The 17,628-nt window shown below is 32.6% G+C and overlaps 1 protein-coding gene across 1 annotated transcript in view; it reads left to right on the forward strand.

The window, feature by feature from the left end:
* Positions 1–17,628, forward strand: part of RB1 (RB transcriptional corepressor 1) — a 127,726-nt gene that overhangs the window by 96,379 nt on the left and 13,719 nt on the right. Inside the window, exons 18-20 of the mRNA XM_006916443.3 lie at positions 12,442–12,560; positions 15,320–15,465; positions 16,493–16,638. Of these exons, the coding sequence (XP_006916505.1) occupies positions 12,442–12,560; positions 15,320–15,465; positions 16,493–16,638 (411 nt within the window). The remainder of the gene's footprint in view (positions 1–12,441; positions 12,561–15,319; positions 15,466–16,492; positions 16,639–17,628) is intronic.

The raw sequence follows: 17,628 nt of genomic DNA on the forward strand, positions 1-17,628 counted from the left end.
TTATCTTTAGGATTACCCTTTTTTTTTCTCAATCTAATACTCTAGAGATTCATTTAAGATTGCATATATCTATGGTTCATACCTTTTTATTGATGACTAGTATTTCACAGTATGAATATAGTACAGTTTCTTTAACCATACACATACTGAAGAATATCTAATTGGATTGTTTTTTTACCACTGAGTTTTGAGAGTTCTTTATATATTCTAGATACTAATCTTGTTGAGTACATGGTTTGCAAGTAATTTCTCCTAGTAGATTCTTTTTTCATCCTCTTCACTTGGTCTTTCTCATAGCAAAAGTTTTTAATTTTAATGAAATCCAGTTTATCAATTTTTCCTTTTATGGGTCATGCTTTTGGTGTCATGCCTAAGAACTCTAGATCCTAAAGACTTTCCACTATACTTTTTTTTTTTTTTAAGTTTTATAGCTTCACTTTTTATATTTAAGTCCATGATCCATTTTCAATTTATTTTTGTCCAAGGTTTGAGATTTAGGTCAAGGGTTTTGTTTTTGTTTTTGCCTTATGGATATTCAGTTGGTCAGCACCATTTCTGTAAAGCCTATCCTTTTCCCATAAATTTGCTTTTGCACTTTGTTAAAAAGGGAACAAAGAATAGTGGGACAAATAGATGTACGATTTAAACTAACCATATTAATAATTGCATTAAATGTAAGTGGCGTAAGCACCCCAGTTAAAAAGCAGAGATTGCCAGACTGGGGAAAAAAAGCAAAATTCAACTCTGTGCTATCTATGAGAAACCAGTTTTAAGCATAAAGACATACATATGTTAAAAATAAAAGCATGAATCAGAAGATTAGGTGCCTAGATGGAACTGAAGATAATTCTAAGATTTGTATTGTGGGTGATTAGGTGGTTGATAACACAACTAACCAAAGAGTATGATACTGAAAGAGTCATAACTATTGGTGATGAAGGTCATAAATTAATGTTTGAATAAGTTAATATTTGAGATGTTTGCCACATATACATGTGGATATCTGAGGTATCTAGTTGGAAATGATGGATCTGGAACTTGAAAGAGTAGTTATAGTCAGATAGATTTAGGAGTAATACAGATATAATTGAAGCCATAATAGTGGCTCAATAAGTATATATTAGCAAGAGGATCTTGTGGGCTATCAGTATTAAAGAAGTAGTGAAGTTAATGGGAAAAAACTGTCAGAAAGGTCAAGGTCCACCCCACATTTTCTGTTTTAGTTTCCTTTTGCAAGGCAAAATGGTCTTACAATGATTTGGCTTAGTATAGTACAAAAACATTTCCTGTAATGTAGGTCCAAGAATATTTCTTAAAATACCTAGAAAACAATAGCAACTCCTGTTTTCCATTTCCCCTATTGTTAATAGTTCTACTAGCACTGGAGACCTTGTACTTACTTGGATATTCAGAATCTCTTTTAGGAACACCTCAACTTAATAGCCTTTATGTCTATTACTCTCTGGAGAAGTTCATGCTTACTTTAGAAATGTTTGTTAATTATGAAAGGTTTGGCATAAACTTATAGCTTCTGCTCTTTCTATCTATATTACTTATTCAGTGGAATTTATACTAACCTTGCTGACAGACTCTGCTTTCCTTCACAAGATTAGGTGGCAAAACAGAGTGAAGTATTGTCCAAAGAGTGATTATGCTAACAGTTAAGTAGATATGTAATGACATGTGACAGCTTGCCTGAATCCAAGAGAAAATTGCTCTTTGAGTCCTGAATGGAAATAATGCTACAGATATAAATTAAAAATTTTTCAAAAGTTAAATATTCCGGCCTTTTGAGCCATACTTCTCTTGCTCAGGCCCACTTCCACGTCTGGAAGTATACTTTCCCTTCTAATAAAGCTTTCCTTTTCTGCTGTTAAAAAAAAAAAAAAAAGTCAAATATTCCATTAACTCTTTCCTTTACAATTAAAAAAAAATCAATTGCTATATTAATTATCTATTTCTTTGTAAGAAGTTACTCCAGAACTTAGCAGCTTAAAACAACTGACATTATCTCTCACAATTTCTGCGGGGAATCTGGGAGTGGTGTGGCTGTATGGTTTTGGCTCTGGATCTCTCAGGAGAGACTCTTAAGTCGTCAGCCAAGGCTGCAGTCAGTTTATCGCTTTACTGGAATTGGAGCATCTGCTTCCAGGTTCACTCACATGGAAGTTGGAGGCCCTCACTTCTTAGCTGGCTTCATTGGCCAGGGTCTTCATTCATTTGCCATGTGAATTTCTCCACAGACTGTTCCCTACATGGCAGCTGCTTTCCCCCAGTGTAGGAGATCCTAGAGAGAGAAAATGCCTACAATGAAAACTGCAAGTTTTTTATAAACTAATCTCAGAAGTAACATGCCATCATTTCTGCTGTATGCCATTAACCATACCAACTAACCCTGATTCCAGATGGGAGGGTGTAAATGCCCAGTGGCAGGGATTATTGGGGTTATCTTGGAGGCCAGCTGCCACAGTTGATATTTAGTGTCTGTTAGAGGGCAGGTTATATCATCAGTTTTCTTCTTTTTACTTTGCTGCATTTAATTTAGCCCATGACATGGCTTTGTCATATAACATTCTAAAACTAGTTATTGCGTGTCCATTATACGGGAGGCACCGGGGTTTTACGAACTCTTGAAAGTCCTTTCTGGACCCTGTTATTCACCTGCTTAAAATCCTTCATTGAGTTTATCTGTCGCTATATCCTTGCTATGCAATCTGTGTTTTAGCTTTATGTAACTAATTATTTCTTTCTTAAGGGTTTATGTCCTGGAGGTAGTTCTGACCACTTCTGCTTATCTCTAATTGTTAAAATAGTCCTATGAGGATTTTAAGTGAGCTATGTGAAATTTCTCTAGCTTATTTCACTTCAAATAACTTCTTTCTTTAGGACTCAACTCAGGAATAACCTCTTATAAGTTTTCTCTAATTTGAATTAGGTGTCCCTCTCTTGATTTCTGTGGCAACCTATGCAACTTATCACTCTGTACTGTGAAAAAATACTTTTTAATTATTTCCTTCATTAGATTAGAAATTATAACATAAGGATTAAAGAACAAGGGCTCTAGAGTCAAAAAGCTTGAGGCCAAGTCCTGGATCTACCACTTACTAATGTGACTTTGAGCAGTATACTTAGCCTATCTTTCTTCACTTGTAAAATGACATTTAAAACATAATACTTTCTTCATAGAGTTTGTTATGAGAATGAAATATAAAGTACTTGGTGCTATGCTTGGCATTCAATAAATGTTATTAATAAACTCTTTGAGGTTAGAATTACTGAATGATCATATGTGCTATACACTGTACCAAACCCTTTGTGTAGATTATTTTATTGAAGAATCACAACTACTCTAGGTGAGCAGATACTATCATTAATTAATTTTATAGTCTTAGCGTCTCTAGCGCCTGTCACAGAGTGCGAGTACTTGTTGAATGGATAAGTGAATAAATAATCGATGGAATTGTGGAGGGTGGAGCTAATTGTAGGATAATACAGCAACATGCAAACATGGTTAAAAGCATGACAATAGGCAAAAAGATTGAAAGAGAAAATGAACAAATGAACATGACCTACATTGTAATGTAATATCTAATATCACGTGTTCTATAAATAAGTAGACTTGGGTTTGAATCCATGCTCTACCATTTATTATCACATGGGGCAAATTTATTAACTTCTGTGCTTCACGTTCTTTATCTGTAAAATGGGGATAATAGTATCTCTATTATAGACTTATTATGAAGATTAAATGAAAATAATGTATGTAAAATATTTAGCATAGAACCTGTTATATAGTAGACACTCAATAAGCATTAACTAATACTGTTATTGGAAGAATTATGAAGACAAGTTTGGTAGTAAAGGAAATAGGATTATGAAGTATGTGGTACTGATTTTGAATCATTAATTATAGTTATCAAGATTAGACATGATGGAAAGATCACAATTGTTATTCTTCATAGTGCAGTACCCTTGCTGATTCACACCCAGTTTTTGTTGTGGGTCTGATGTGAGGTTAATCTAAAAATTAGTTCTCATAAACTAAAGTTAATGAAATGTTTCCAATATTCTGTCTTTTTACACTATCATCAATTTATCAATTTTCCACAAATGCTGGGAAAATGGGAGCCAAAAGTCTTCTGACAAATATATTACAATTTAGGGTACTTCTGAGTTTCACAGAAGAAGCTGTTCTTTTTACAACTGACTGACTTCATCTTTGCCTAGGTTATTAGTATTCTAAAAAATAGAATTTAGAGAGAGGATGCCTTTTGAAACCTAAGGAGACAAGAAATACAGTTGTTACAGTATTGTTATTTGAGAAAGAATAGTGAGCCCTTTTTTAGAAGTTTGTATTAGAATTAGAAAAATACATTAGTCATTCTTAAGGTGATGACTGGTGGAGGAGATATCTGTGTATATATATGAGAGAGGGAATAAGGTGGGAGGGAGCTAAAGAATGGTAGGACTGCATTAGATTCTGCTGAGCTTTTCTAAAATGTAAATATTCTCATTTTCTGGGCATATAAGAATCTTAGAGGTTGAGGAGAAACCTGGCATGTGTATTTAATAAAGCTTCTTTGGGGACTCTGATATATGCTAAATTATAAAGCTATATTAGAAAGTAGGAATGAAGCTTACAAAATACACTTGAAAACTAAAGTCAGATGTTCTAGAAAACACTAACTTTTTTCTTGGAGTCCCAGAATAGAAGTAGTTAGAATTTGGGAGACAACTTGAGCTAGATTGTGTTAGGCAAAGAGGAGAGAAGGTGGAGATGAGGAAGACATCTTTCTTCTATGTACAATTTTGCCTATGTTGAGCCCTGTTAAATTTTTACTTATGGACCAATAGCTAATACATATTTCTTTTTAACTTTTTAAAAATATTTCTTATTCATATGGACTAATGTATAGTAGTGGGAACATGACCCAGCGTTTAATTTTTTGGTTAAAATTTATTATTTTGGCTTTATATATAAAGACTGGGTTAAGGAATTCTTCCACTTCATCAAAGAATTCATGATTGAAGGCCAGGTTCAATAGAAATTCTATGATTTGTTTTAACTAGCAACTATCATTTAAAACTGCAATTGCACTCATGAGTATAGATTTCTTTGTAAGGGGAAAAAAGAAGCATTTTTCAGACTTGCTTAATTTTTATTTTCAAAAACTTTGCTGTATTTATTTTAAAAATTAAAGAAGCTTAAAAAGAAAGTTCAACAGATAATTACCAGAGAAAGCAATTGAAAACTTAGTATAAACTCTCTTTTTTATTTGTAAGAAAGGAATGCCCCATCTTGTAATATTCACATTTTACTTATTAAAAAGTAGAGAAGAAAAAAGAATCCTACAGGCATTCTAAGCATGATCTATACCATTGACAGTCTAGGATAGAAATTAATCATTAGAGTTTCTGAACTGCTTCAGCACTTGAAGACATACCACACTAACAATGCTTGTTTGCACAACTTTTAGTATAATATTTTAATAGTCAATTTTTTTTAATTTCATAGTTAATTTGTAGATTTTTTTTCATTGAAATTAAGTACAAAAATCAACTTTTCATGGCTATACTGATGTGCTAAAACTAAATTGTGCCAGAAGAACCTTCTTTTATCTTTATATATCAAGTCACTATTGTATCTATGGCTGATCAACCTTGATTTTAAGACTCCAGGGCAAGAATGGCCAAGGGCTTTTCAAAACCAAAGCAGGTATAGAAATAGTAATGAACATATAAGCAAAAACTGATTGCTAGGACCCTAGGCACAGCTAATAAGCCTACTCCTACTGACTCAGATTTCATCAGTTTCAGAATTTAAGGATTATGAAATTCTGGAAACTCAGAGTAGGTCCACTTAAAAGTAGAAACAACAAAGCCCCAAACCAGTGAAATCTTTTAATAATGTTGGCTTCAGTTTCTAAGTTTTACTTTCTTGAAAATTATACAATGGTCAATTAAACAATTTTGACACAAAACTTTGGCACTATGACTATGTTAAACCTGCCAAAAAATTTGCTGTCATGGGACAATATATCATGGGTAAATGGTACTAGTTAGATTCTCATAGGCAAAAATCTGGTGTTTTTGATTATCTGGTATAGAGGCCCTGGTTAAGAGGCAGGAGTTGATTGAGGAAAAAGACTTCGTGATCATTTAATCACAGGATATGTTTTGTTTTTATTTTTTACTTCTTTATAAATCCTAGTCATCAGCAATATTAATAGACAATTTGATGATTCCTCATTTCAGCAGGGTAAGCGTGTATTCTCACTTTTGAATTCCAATCTATCTTTCTTGTGCTTTTCTGTTCAGTCATAACCTATCTTCCTTCAGAATTTGGCAAGATATCCTTGAACTTTAGTTGTATTCAGATATCCTAGATTCCTTTCATGAACTTCCACATTCTGTTCCTCTTTTAATGTCTGTTTCTCATACTATATTCGTTCCCTTTTAGTATTCCTCCTGTTAAATGAATTTTCATTTTGCAAATATTTGTTATAGATATTCTTGTCTCATCTTTTTGGTTAAAGTAAGATCTTTTCTTTGGATTAGGAACAGTAACTTTCCCACAGTACTAGGGTAAACTTTACAAATAATGACTCTTCAACAAGGTTTTATCGTGACTCTTAGAAAGGAAGAAGGCCTCCTTGGATATACTCCCTGTGGCCATTGAGGGTAGTACTTAGGGGGATGGAGTTTTGACTCCTGTAATACCTCATTTAGAAAAGTGGCTATCTTTAATTGTATGAATTTTGTCATCTTCCGTGGAGCTGCCTACCCAGAGCAAATATGTCAAATATCCTCAAGTAAACCCTGACCCAGTTTTAGAAATCTTGGCTAATTTTGACTTAGGAATTCCTTCCTTTAGATGATATTTTAAAATAAGCAGAAGATGCAACACATACACATTTATTGTATGAGTTACATTTTAAAAAAATACTTAAATATCCAATATCACATAATATTTTCAAGTTTTTAAAAATATTTGCTTTTAGTTTATAATTTAACAAAAGGATTACAGTTTTGAGAGATTTTTAAAAATTGCTTTAAAATGATCACTTAATGAAAATCTACTTAGAATTTGAGACTTGTTTTGCTTAATTTCTAAAGTTTAACTTGTTTGTTTTTCACAGCAGTATTGCAAACTCAACATTGTTCAGTCCTGGTTATATAAATTGTCAGAATCATAGTTCATTGTTATATTTTGTATTTATTTAAATATATCAATAATTATTAATAGAATTGATAATTATAATTTGTAACTAATTTATAAATACACTTAATTATAACTTATAAAATATACCAATATATAATTGTTTGTAATTAATAATATATTAATATAAATTACATATTTAACATATAATATGGTAATTATATATTTCACCAGATGTTTTATTTTACCAGAGTTTTTTACTCTGGAAGAGAAAAATAATATTTTGTATAAGCTTTCATTATTTGGTAAATTATGTTAAATATTGCAGAAGTTGGAGATAGTCATCTAGGATTAAATAATTATGGCTTTGTGTTGTTTTTCCTGCTAGAAGAATGATTATTAAGAACATTCGGCTCTATTAAATAGTGTGTAATACCATGATTAGCCTTGGTAAAATTAATTTACTTACTTGTTTAATTGTTGCTGCTTATGTTACTAAGAAATTAATTAAAATTATAGTATAGTTACAGTGGGTTAAGTGCTCAGACTGTAGGCCCTGACTGCATAAGTTTAAATCCCTGTTTTGCCACCTGTTAGCTTCATTTTCCCCATTTGTTAAGTGGAGACAATATACTACATCATAAGAGTTTTTGTGAAAACTAAATGTACACACATTATAACCATTTGCTATATGATAGCTAGTTTTACTAATAACAGATGTTTATTTCTTTTTCAGTAAATTCTTTTGAGAAAGATGGAAAAAAGTTAAATTAATAAAATATTTGCAATAAAAAGTCATAGCTATTCTAATACTTAACTAGTTCTAGGAAGCTATTCTGGGTTTTTTTATTATTTTTTAAAAATAGCTTAGAAGAGTTGGTTTTTATATTTAGAAACCTCAAATATTATCTCACTCTCAAAGTATTTTTAGTGTATAATATAATATTCAAACATAATTTATTAAAACAGCTAAATTTTCTGATCCATAAAATGCATAGTGATAATATTTAAGTAATAAAACAGGTTTATTTTGAAGATTAAATGAGATAATACATTTGAAAAAACCTTTGGAAATTGAAAGTGCTTTAAATCTTGTCTAAGTTAACCATGAAACTAATAAACAGATTATTCCATTTTGCCAAGGGTATCTTAAATTAACTAACTTTCATTATTAACTTAGCGTTCAGTGCCCAAAGGGTAAATTTCATACCAACATCATACGAAAAAGAGTAAATGCCTCCTTAAATTTTGAATACTTTACCTTAGTCTTGACCCTGGTTTATACCATTTACAGACATTTTTGTCTTGCTAGACTATAGGCTCAGACATTTTCGTTGATGACATACAACTGCTGAAATAAAAATAACCCAGAGTATATTGGTAATTTTATATTTTCAGTTTTGCCTACTGTGTAGTTAAAAACTTAAGTTATATAGTAGAGTTTTCTTTTTTGAATATCACAGATTAATAGAATTAATTCCTGAGTTATATGCAGACAATTCTAAAGTTGTTTGCTGTCATTGGGCCTGATATCACACCTGCCTGGCATATTCTTCACACATATGGGATCCAGGAAGTTGGAAATTGATAGAAAATTGTGTTACTTGTAACAGAGTTAAGGCAATATGGATATGGTGAGCTCTGTCACTTGGAATACATTTCTCAAAGCAATATAGCAAGTCATTTACTTATTTAGCAAATATCTCTGGGACCCCAATTCTGTGCTAGGAATATAATAGAGAGTAAGAAACAATCAAACTAGCTATCTCTACATTAATGATTTATGACAAGAAAATTTTCTACTCCATAATTTATATTGTAATCAATGTCCCATTTCTGTTAGACTATTCAAACTTTTTAGCATGATCTTTAAGATTCAGCATAGTCAGGTATCTTTCTACCTTTTTCTAGTGCACCACAACTTTAGTACCAGCAGCATCTTTTTCCTGAAAGAACACCAGTTTCTTAGCACATGCTCTTTTATCTTTTGGGAGACCTCTGACCTCTACTCCTCTCAAAGCACAGCCTCCTCTCACCATTTAATGTGATTGGAAGACATTGGAGGGTTTTGAGTAGGAAGAGTGTGTGGAGAAGTAGCTTATTAGCTCTGTTGAGGAGAGCTCAGAGGCAGCAGGAGTAGAAGTATGAAAACCAATCGATAGGCTGCTTTTGTGGTAGTACAGACAAAAAATAATAATGGCTTAGACTCTACTAGTGTTAGAAATGGTGAAAAGAAGTTCAACTTGGATCTATTTTGAACTTAGGGCCAACATGACCTTCCTGAATTGGATAGTGGAACATGAGGAAAAGAATAATTAAAGATGACTCCTGTTTGCTTTGGGCAACTGGACATAAGGAGTGATAAGATATGGAAAAAACTAGGGAGGAACAGGACTTTTTTCAGTGGTAGAAGATGATGAAAGTTTATTTTACACATAGACATTAAATGAACATGTCGACTAAGGTGGAAGAGAACAGATACTTCTGAAGTGGTCCTTCAGGTCTGTTAGTATCTGACAACCAGAGGATTATTTGTCTTTATGTTCCTGTTTCTTAGCATAGGGCCTGTTACACAATAGACATAAACAAATATTGGGTGGATGGGTAGATGTATAACTAGGCATACATACATTCGTACATTTGAACAAATACACTGTCCTTTGTATAAAGGAATATATATGTATAAGTAAGAATAACAACCATAATAATATCAAATAATTAACATAGCAGTTACTCTATGCCAGGCGCTGTTCTAAATGCTTAGCATGTATTAACTCACTTAATTATCACAATATACTATGATTTAGGTTACTATTATTGTCATTAGTATCTCCACTTTACAGTTGAGAAAGGTGAGTTATAACAAGGTTAAGCAACTTGTCCAAGTTCATACAGTCATTGTGTTAACTGAAGCACAACCAGGTAAAGTATCTGTGAGTTAAACCGTACCTGAAGAGAAAGTAAATTGCCTACTTGCATATCTTCATTGGTCTCAGGGTCTCCTAAAATGTCTTTGTTTGGGAGAAAAATGGGATTAGTCCACTCCTTTTGAATATACGTGGATTCACACCTATACTTTTTCAATTAAATAAAGGTATTCAATTTGTCAATGGCTGGAAAACAAAACGAGTAGATATACATTCATTAGCTGGTAGTGTTAGCGTTACTTTGCTCAGGTGAAAGCAGTTACTTAGATTGTATTTCATAGTGCCCTTAATGAGTACAGAAAAGAATGACTCGACAACAGAAATTACATTATGGAGATTGTAGAATAAACCAGTGTTGTTTATTTTTTAAAGATTTAGTTTAACTTAGTTTATTGTGGTTTTAGTCATACAGGAATTTTTAATTTCTAAGTAGTCAAATTGGTTCATCTTTTTAATGATTTCTAGGTTTGGGCCAATCCTACAAAATCTTTCCTTATCAAAAAGTTATAAAATTATTATCTTGTATTTACTTCTAACACTTTTTCAATTTTGTTTTTTAATGTAACTAATTTTCTGTATAGTATGAAGGTATAATTTGTTATTCAAATTTCTAGCTAATTATTCCAACATTTTGTTGAACAGGACATTCTTCATATTTTCACAAAATCTATTTATATTCTATAGTGCTTTATATTTTTACTTCTGATGCACCACTTCCCAGCTTTTGATATAAACCCAGCATCTTGGCAATCTATTTTCTTGCCCTTAGTTCGAGCACTTTTAAAGAGTAGAATACATAAGTCCCCTCCCCCTTTTTATGGACTTGCAGATAGTCACCTCCAGAAAATTAGTTTTTGAATTAATGTTTTAATGGTTCTTACTGCTGTTCTTTCATTTGTGTTTTGCTTGGTATATAGAAATATAATTTTCATATTGATTTCATAACAGTAACCTTGCTAATCTCGGTTATTCTAATAATTTCTCTGTAGATCCTTTTCAGTTTTATTTTCAATCAAATCATCTAAGAATAATGGCCTTTTTGTTGTTTCTTTTTTTCCAATCCTTTGATCTTTTATCTCTTTTCCATGTCTTACTGAGCTGTCTGGAACCTCAAGTAGAATGTATAGAAAGCATGATAGTGGGCATTTACTCTGGTCTCTGAGTTTTTAAGGGGAATTCTTTTAATATTTCACTGTTACTTATGATGTTTACATAGAGGTTTTTTTGTTTGTATATGTCATTTATCAAATTTGATAATACCCTTCTGTTTCTGGTTTACCAAGAATTTTCTTTCTCTTTTTATTTTTAATTACAGATGGCTTTTAAGATGGAAACTTTTTTGCATTGATTTTCATAAGACTTTTCATCTTAGATTTATTAGTGAGGTGAATTGCATTATAGATTTTCTAATGTTGAATCAACCTGAATAAACTTGGTAATGATATATTCTCTTTTTAACACTGCTGATTTGGGTTGTGAATATTTCTCGCTTAGGATTTTTATATTTCTGTTCATGAGTGAGAATGGGCTATAACATACCTTTCTGTAATGTCCTTGACAGGTTTTAGTATCACTGTACTAGCTTCATGAAATGAGATGGAGATTGTTTCTCCTTTTTTCATTCTCGGAAGAGTTTGAGTAAAAGTGGAATTATCTGTTCCTTAAATGTATGGTAGAGATCACTGGTAAAACCAAAGGTGCTTGGTGTTTTCCTTTGTGGGAAGATTATAATTGCTGATTTAAATTCTTTAATAATTTGTAGGCCTATTGAGGTTATTTCTCTTTTACTGAGTTTTGTTAATTTATATTTTTGTGGAATTTTCCACTTAGTATAAATTTCCCAATTTATTGACATAAAATTATTCACAATAATTACCTATTATCTTTCTAATCTTGTGATGATGATCCCAATTTTTGTTCCTAATACTGTTTATCGGTCTCTTTTTCTCAATCTGACTGGAGGTTTATTTAATTTTACTAGTTATTTCAAAGAACCAATTATTAGCTTCATTGATCAAATTATATTTTGTCTTTTTTTCCAGTTTCATTAAATTCTCTTCATATTTTTATTATTTCCTTCTATCTTTTCTGGGTATTTTATGTGTCTTTTTACCTAACTTTAATTTTTTTTTCTAATATAAATATTTAAAGATATACATTTTCCTATTCCTTCATTTTGTGTATAGTATGAAAATTGGCAATTGGTATTTTTAAAGTGGAAAAAAGATCTCATTTTGACTTCTAAATTGCTGCTATCAATCGTGACTAAATTTATGTCAAATAATATGATTTTGCTGTGCACATGGGAAAATCATACTTACCAATGTTGTCTTAATGTCATCTTCTTTCACATAGAATTCACCTTTATTCGATCTTATTAAACAAGTGAAGGACCGAGAAGGACCAGCTGATCACCTTGAATCTGCTTGTACTCTCAACCTTTCTCTTCAGAATAATCATACTGCAGCAGATATGTAAGTAAAATATATGTTATGTTATCCATTCTACCTGCAAATCAATTTTGAGCATAGCATAATACAAGGTATTATACAGAGCTGTAGGGAGTAGAATTTTGAATAAGACATTATTCCTGCTTTCAAGAAGCAGAAATATAAGATACATGATCCAAATAAAGGCCTAAGTGCTACCAAAATCACTCAGGTTTGATGTAATGAGGGCAGTTTTCATGGCAGAGATGGCAATTTAGATAGGACTTAAAGATGGACTAGGATTTCAACATGGAAACTGGAGAGGAAGAAGGAGACAAAAAAGTGTTCTAAGAGGCAGAAATGACATGAATCCCAAAGCATAGCAGCCAGTAAAAGTAGGAAACATTTTTCAGGGAGTTTAGATCAGTGCATTTGGAGTGAAGTGTAGGACAGGCATAGGGAGTGGGATGGGATAAAGGAGTGAAACAGTTGGTTATTGTATATGATGATGGAAGAAGAAAGCAATAGCTAACATTTATTGAGGGTTCACTGTGTTTCGAACAGTTGCCTAATACTTCAGATTCTTTTTTTTTAATCTTCATAACAACCTATAAGGTAGTAGATACTGCTGTCAACCTCAGTTATCTATAAATAGGAATTAGAGAAATAAGGTAACTTGCCAAAAGTTAGCAGAAATCAAACCCAAGCAACCTGACACCAACGCCCATGCTCTTAAACTTTCTAGCTACACTACCTTTCATGAAAATGTGCTAGTGTTACTGTTTTTGTTTAATGCTGTGTAGGAATTGACATTACAGTATTCTACGATTATTGCAGGGACTATATTTTCCAGAGATGTCATTTCCATGCTAACTTGTCCCAAAGTATTTCTAGCATGTGGAGCCTCTGACTTCACATATAAATTTGTTTGCTAGGTAATACCATTAAATAAGTTAAGCCTTATCTTTTTCTTTAATTCAATAAGCAGTTGCCTGTTAAGTCTCAGGAAGTGTCCCAGGCAGTAGGAATACAAAGGCGAGTAAGATGGACTAGGTCCTTCTCCTCATAGAGCTTACTTTCTGGAGGAAGGAAATAGACAGTGAATGAGTAAACTAATACGTAAGGCAATTGTAGAGTATAATAGTTCTGTAATGGAAATAATTAAAAGTAATGTGAAAGAGAGAAACAGAGTGATAGAATGTTTAGGGGAGCTTTCTCTGGTGAAATGATATTTGACCTGAGACCTTAAGGACAAGTGAAGGCTGGCGAGGCAAAAATCTGCATGTGCATTTCAGGCAGAGCAAATAGCAAGTGCAGTGGCCCTAGAACAGATGAAACTTAGCTGGTCTGAGGAACAGAAAGAAGAGGAAAATAGTACAAGACGAGATTGGAGAGGCAAATTAGGGCTATACATTGTAGGTTCCCAGAAGCCATAGGTAGAAATTTGGACTTTAGAAGGGTATTAAGGTTTTAAGCAGGGGTACAATTGCTATAATTTGTATTTTTAAAGGGCCACGTTCTGGCTGCTATTTAAACTGCAGGTGCGGTTGGAGGAAGGGAAGGAACAGGGCAAGGAAGAAAGTACGAAGACCAGTTTGGAGTTGATTTCAGTAGTTCAAGTGAGAGATGTAAGTGACTTAGTCTAAGATATATTAGTAGAGATAAAAGGAAATGGAAAGATCTTGGCTGTATTTTAGAGGAAGATTTAATAGGAGTTGGTTTTTCATTGGGTTTAAAGAACTAGGAAAAGAGAAATAATAATAGTTAAAAATAACTCCTAGGTTTTAACTTAAGAAGCTGGATATAATGTAGAGCTATTTATTGAGGTGGGAATAACGGAGAAGAAATCAAGAGCTCCGCTTTGAGATTCAAGTACTGAAGTCCAATAGGTAATTGCATATTTGTATTTAGAACTCAAAGGAGACTAACTTCTGCCAAAATTAAGTGAGTCTACAATATTTTGTAGTGTATTGAAAGGAAAACCAAAGTTGATAGTAGTCTAAACCCTGGTACTTATGAAATAAGTCATTATGATGGCGATTCCCTTTTCCTAGTGTACTAGTTATAATATACCACATGTAGTAGAAACATCCATAGTAAGATGCAAATCCTGCTTCCTGCTCAAAATCATTTCTCAGCTACTATAACAAAATTAGAAAGTAGACCTGGATTATCCCGTAAAATAAAGGGCAACATAGAGCAGTAAAAATGTCAGAAATTGAGAGATAAGATTTACCGATATCTCTGCCTTGATTAATGTCTGACATATTTAGTATTCAGTGTAAATCTGCCTTGATAATATTCTCTAAAGTATTAATTAATAGAGTTCTATACTAAATAACTTAGATGGGTGTATATATATGTGTAACTTAAGTCTTACATATATATGAACCTGAGTTATCAATGAAGCACTTTTAAGAAGAGAAAGAAATACGACAATACTGTTTTTGTACCAATGATTTGTTCTTTTAAGCTGGAGTAATTTTATTATCTCAATTCTGCTATAATTTTTTAAATCGAACATATATACTATCTAGCTTTTAATAAGGCAGTGATTCCCAGGAAAAGCCACTTATTAAAGTAGGGTTAGAAATGATAACAACAAGCTTAGTTTTCCTATTAAGCTTGCTCAAAGAATTTGGTATAGAATAACAGATTAAATAGATAAGGTGTGTTTGGATGCTTGTATACAGCCATGTGTGTGTGTCTGTGTGAAAGAGAAAGAGAGAGAGGGTGAGAGAGAGCAAGAGAAGAGAGGTTTTTAGCAAACTGCACATGAAGACTTTTCCTTTGAATATATCTAGGTATCTTTCTCCTGTAAGATCCCCAAAGAAAAAAGGGTCAACTACACGTGTTAATTCTACTGCAAATGCAGAGGCACAAGCAACCTCAGCCTTCCAGACTCAGAAGCCATTGAAATCTACCTCCCTTTCACTCTTTTACAAAAAAGGTTAGTAGATGATTACTTTCAAGAGTATGGACTCTGCAACCAGGCCCACTGGGTCAAAATCATGGTTCTTCTGCTTACTAGGTATGACCTTGGGCAAGTCCACTTTATATCTTTATGCCTCAGTGATAAATCTTTTTTTCTATTTTTTTCAAGTCAGAAATAATACTGAGCTTTATAGGTATATCGTAAGACAGCCCTTACAAGAGCAGTGGTTCCAAAGTGTGGTCCCCAGCCAGCAGAATTCAATTCATCTAGAAAGTTGTAGAAACTCTAGGATGAGGCCAAAAAAATCTGACAAGTCTGATGCATGCTGAAATTTGAAAACCACTGGGATAAATTGTTAACTAAAAAATTTTGATTACCTTATGCAAATCTTTTAAAGGTACATTTAAACCAAGGGTGTTTATAGTTATAGTAGATGGAGGAAAATTTAATTTTGTGGATTCCTTTTCTCTAAATCTGTATTCTAATAGTATTTTTAAATACTCTTTAAGTAAAGTTCATATCGCAGTCATGTTACCACTTAGTAGTACAAGTCTGTCATTTTTTAACAATGTGCTCTACTGGTTTTTTATAGAGGAATACATTATTTGTTTTTTGTTTTTAGTATTGGTAAAATTAACAGACACTGGAAATTCCATTATTTTTTTAAAAAATTTGTTCCCTCTTTAATATTGATAGTGAGAATTTCCAACATCTGTAATGAGTGACTACCAATGGACTGAAACAAACCCGATTTCGTTTGTCTGAATGCATAATATCTTATGATCTTTCTTCCTCTACCTTGCACTCTGCCTCAGTTTCATGCCGTAATAATTAATTCAGCAAGTATTATTTTGCCATCAATGTACCTAACACTATGCTAAGACTAGGAATCATTTATTCATAAGAAAAATAGTGGTGGAGGTGAGGTTATTGTTAAAATGCTATTTAACAGCATTATGGTTATAGCAATTTAATGTTTTAAAAAATCCATTGATAATTCAAAATAAACAGTAAATATTACTGATTCCCCTTGTTTCTTCAGTGTACCGACTAGCATATCTTCGACTAAATACTCTGTGTGCGCGCCTTCTGTCTGACCACCCAGAGCTAGAACATATCATCTGGACCCTTTTCCAGCACACATTGCAAAATGAATATGAACTCATGAGAGACAGGCATTTGGACCAGGTAAAAAAGAAATGCATCTTCTCTTCTCTTCTACGTATTTGTTAACTGTATATTGATTTCTTTTTTTTTTTTTCATTTATAGTTGACGTACATTACTATGTTATTTTCTCGTGTACAACATTGATTAGACGTTTACATAACTTACAAAGAGATCACCCCGATAACCCAGTATCCATCTGACATTCCACATAGTTATTAAAATACTACTGACTATATTCTCCATGCTGTACTCCATATCCCCATAACTATTTTGTTAACTACTAATTTGTACTTCTTAATCCCCTCCCTCTTCATGCATTCCCCCCAATCTGACAACCATCAGAATGTTCTCTTATATATATGAGCTTGTTTCTGTTTTATTTGTTCGTTCATCTTGGTCTCTAGATTCCACATATAAGTGAATCATATAACATTTGTCTTTCTCTGACTTACTCCACTCAGTACAATACCCTCTAGGTCCATCCATGTTGCAGGTGGCAAGATTTCTTTGGTATGGCTAAGAAATATTCCATTGTATATATATACCACCTCTTCTTTATCCATTCATCCACTGATGGATACTCAGGTTGCCTCAATATCTTGGCTATTGTAAATAATTCTGCAATGAACATAGGGATTCACATGCCGCTTCGAAGTAGTATTTTGGGTTTCTTCGGATCAATACCCAGAAGTGGGATTATTGAGTCCTTCTTTGTCTCTTGTTATAGCCTTTGTTTTAAAGTCTATTTTATCTGGTATAAGTATTGCTATCCCAGATTTTTTTGTTGTTGTTTTTATTTTCATTAAATGTCTTTTTTTTGTTTCTCTACTTTCAGTCTGTGCATGTTTTTTGGTCTCAAGTGAGTCTCTTGTAGGCAGCATATGTAGGGTATTATTTTCTTATCCATTCAGTCATGCTATGTCTTTTAATTGGAGCATTTAATCCATTTACATTTAAAGTAATTGTTGATATATAGTTATTGCTATTTTATTCATATATATATATTATTA

The sequence above is a fragment of the Pteropus alecto genome, unplaced genomic scaffold (genome assembly GCF_000325575.1).
Source record: "Pteropus alecto unplaced genomic scaffold, ASM32557v1 scaffold24, whole genome shotgun sequence".
In the NCBI taxonomy this organism is placed as follows: Eukaryota; Metazoa; Chordata; class Mammalia; order Chiroptera; family Pteropodidae; genus Pteropus; species Pteropus alecto.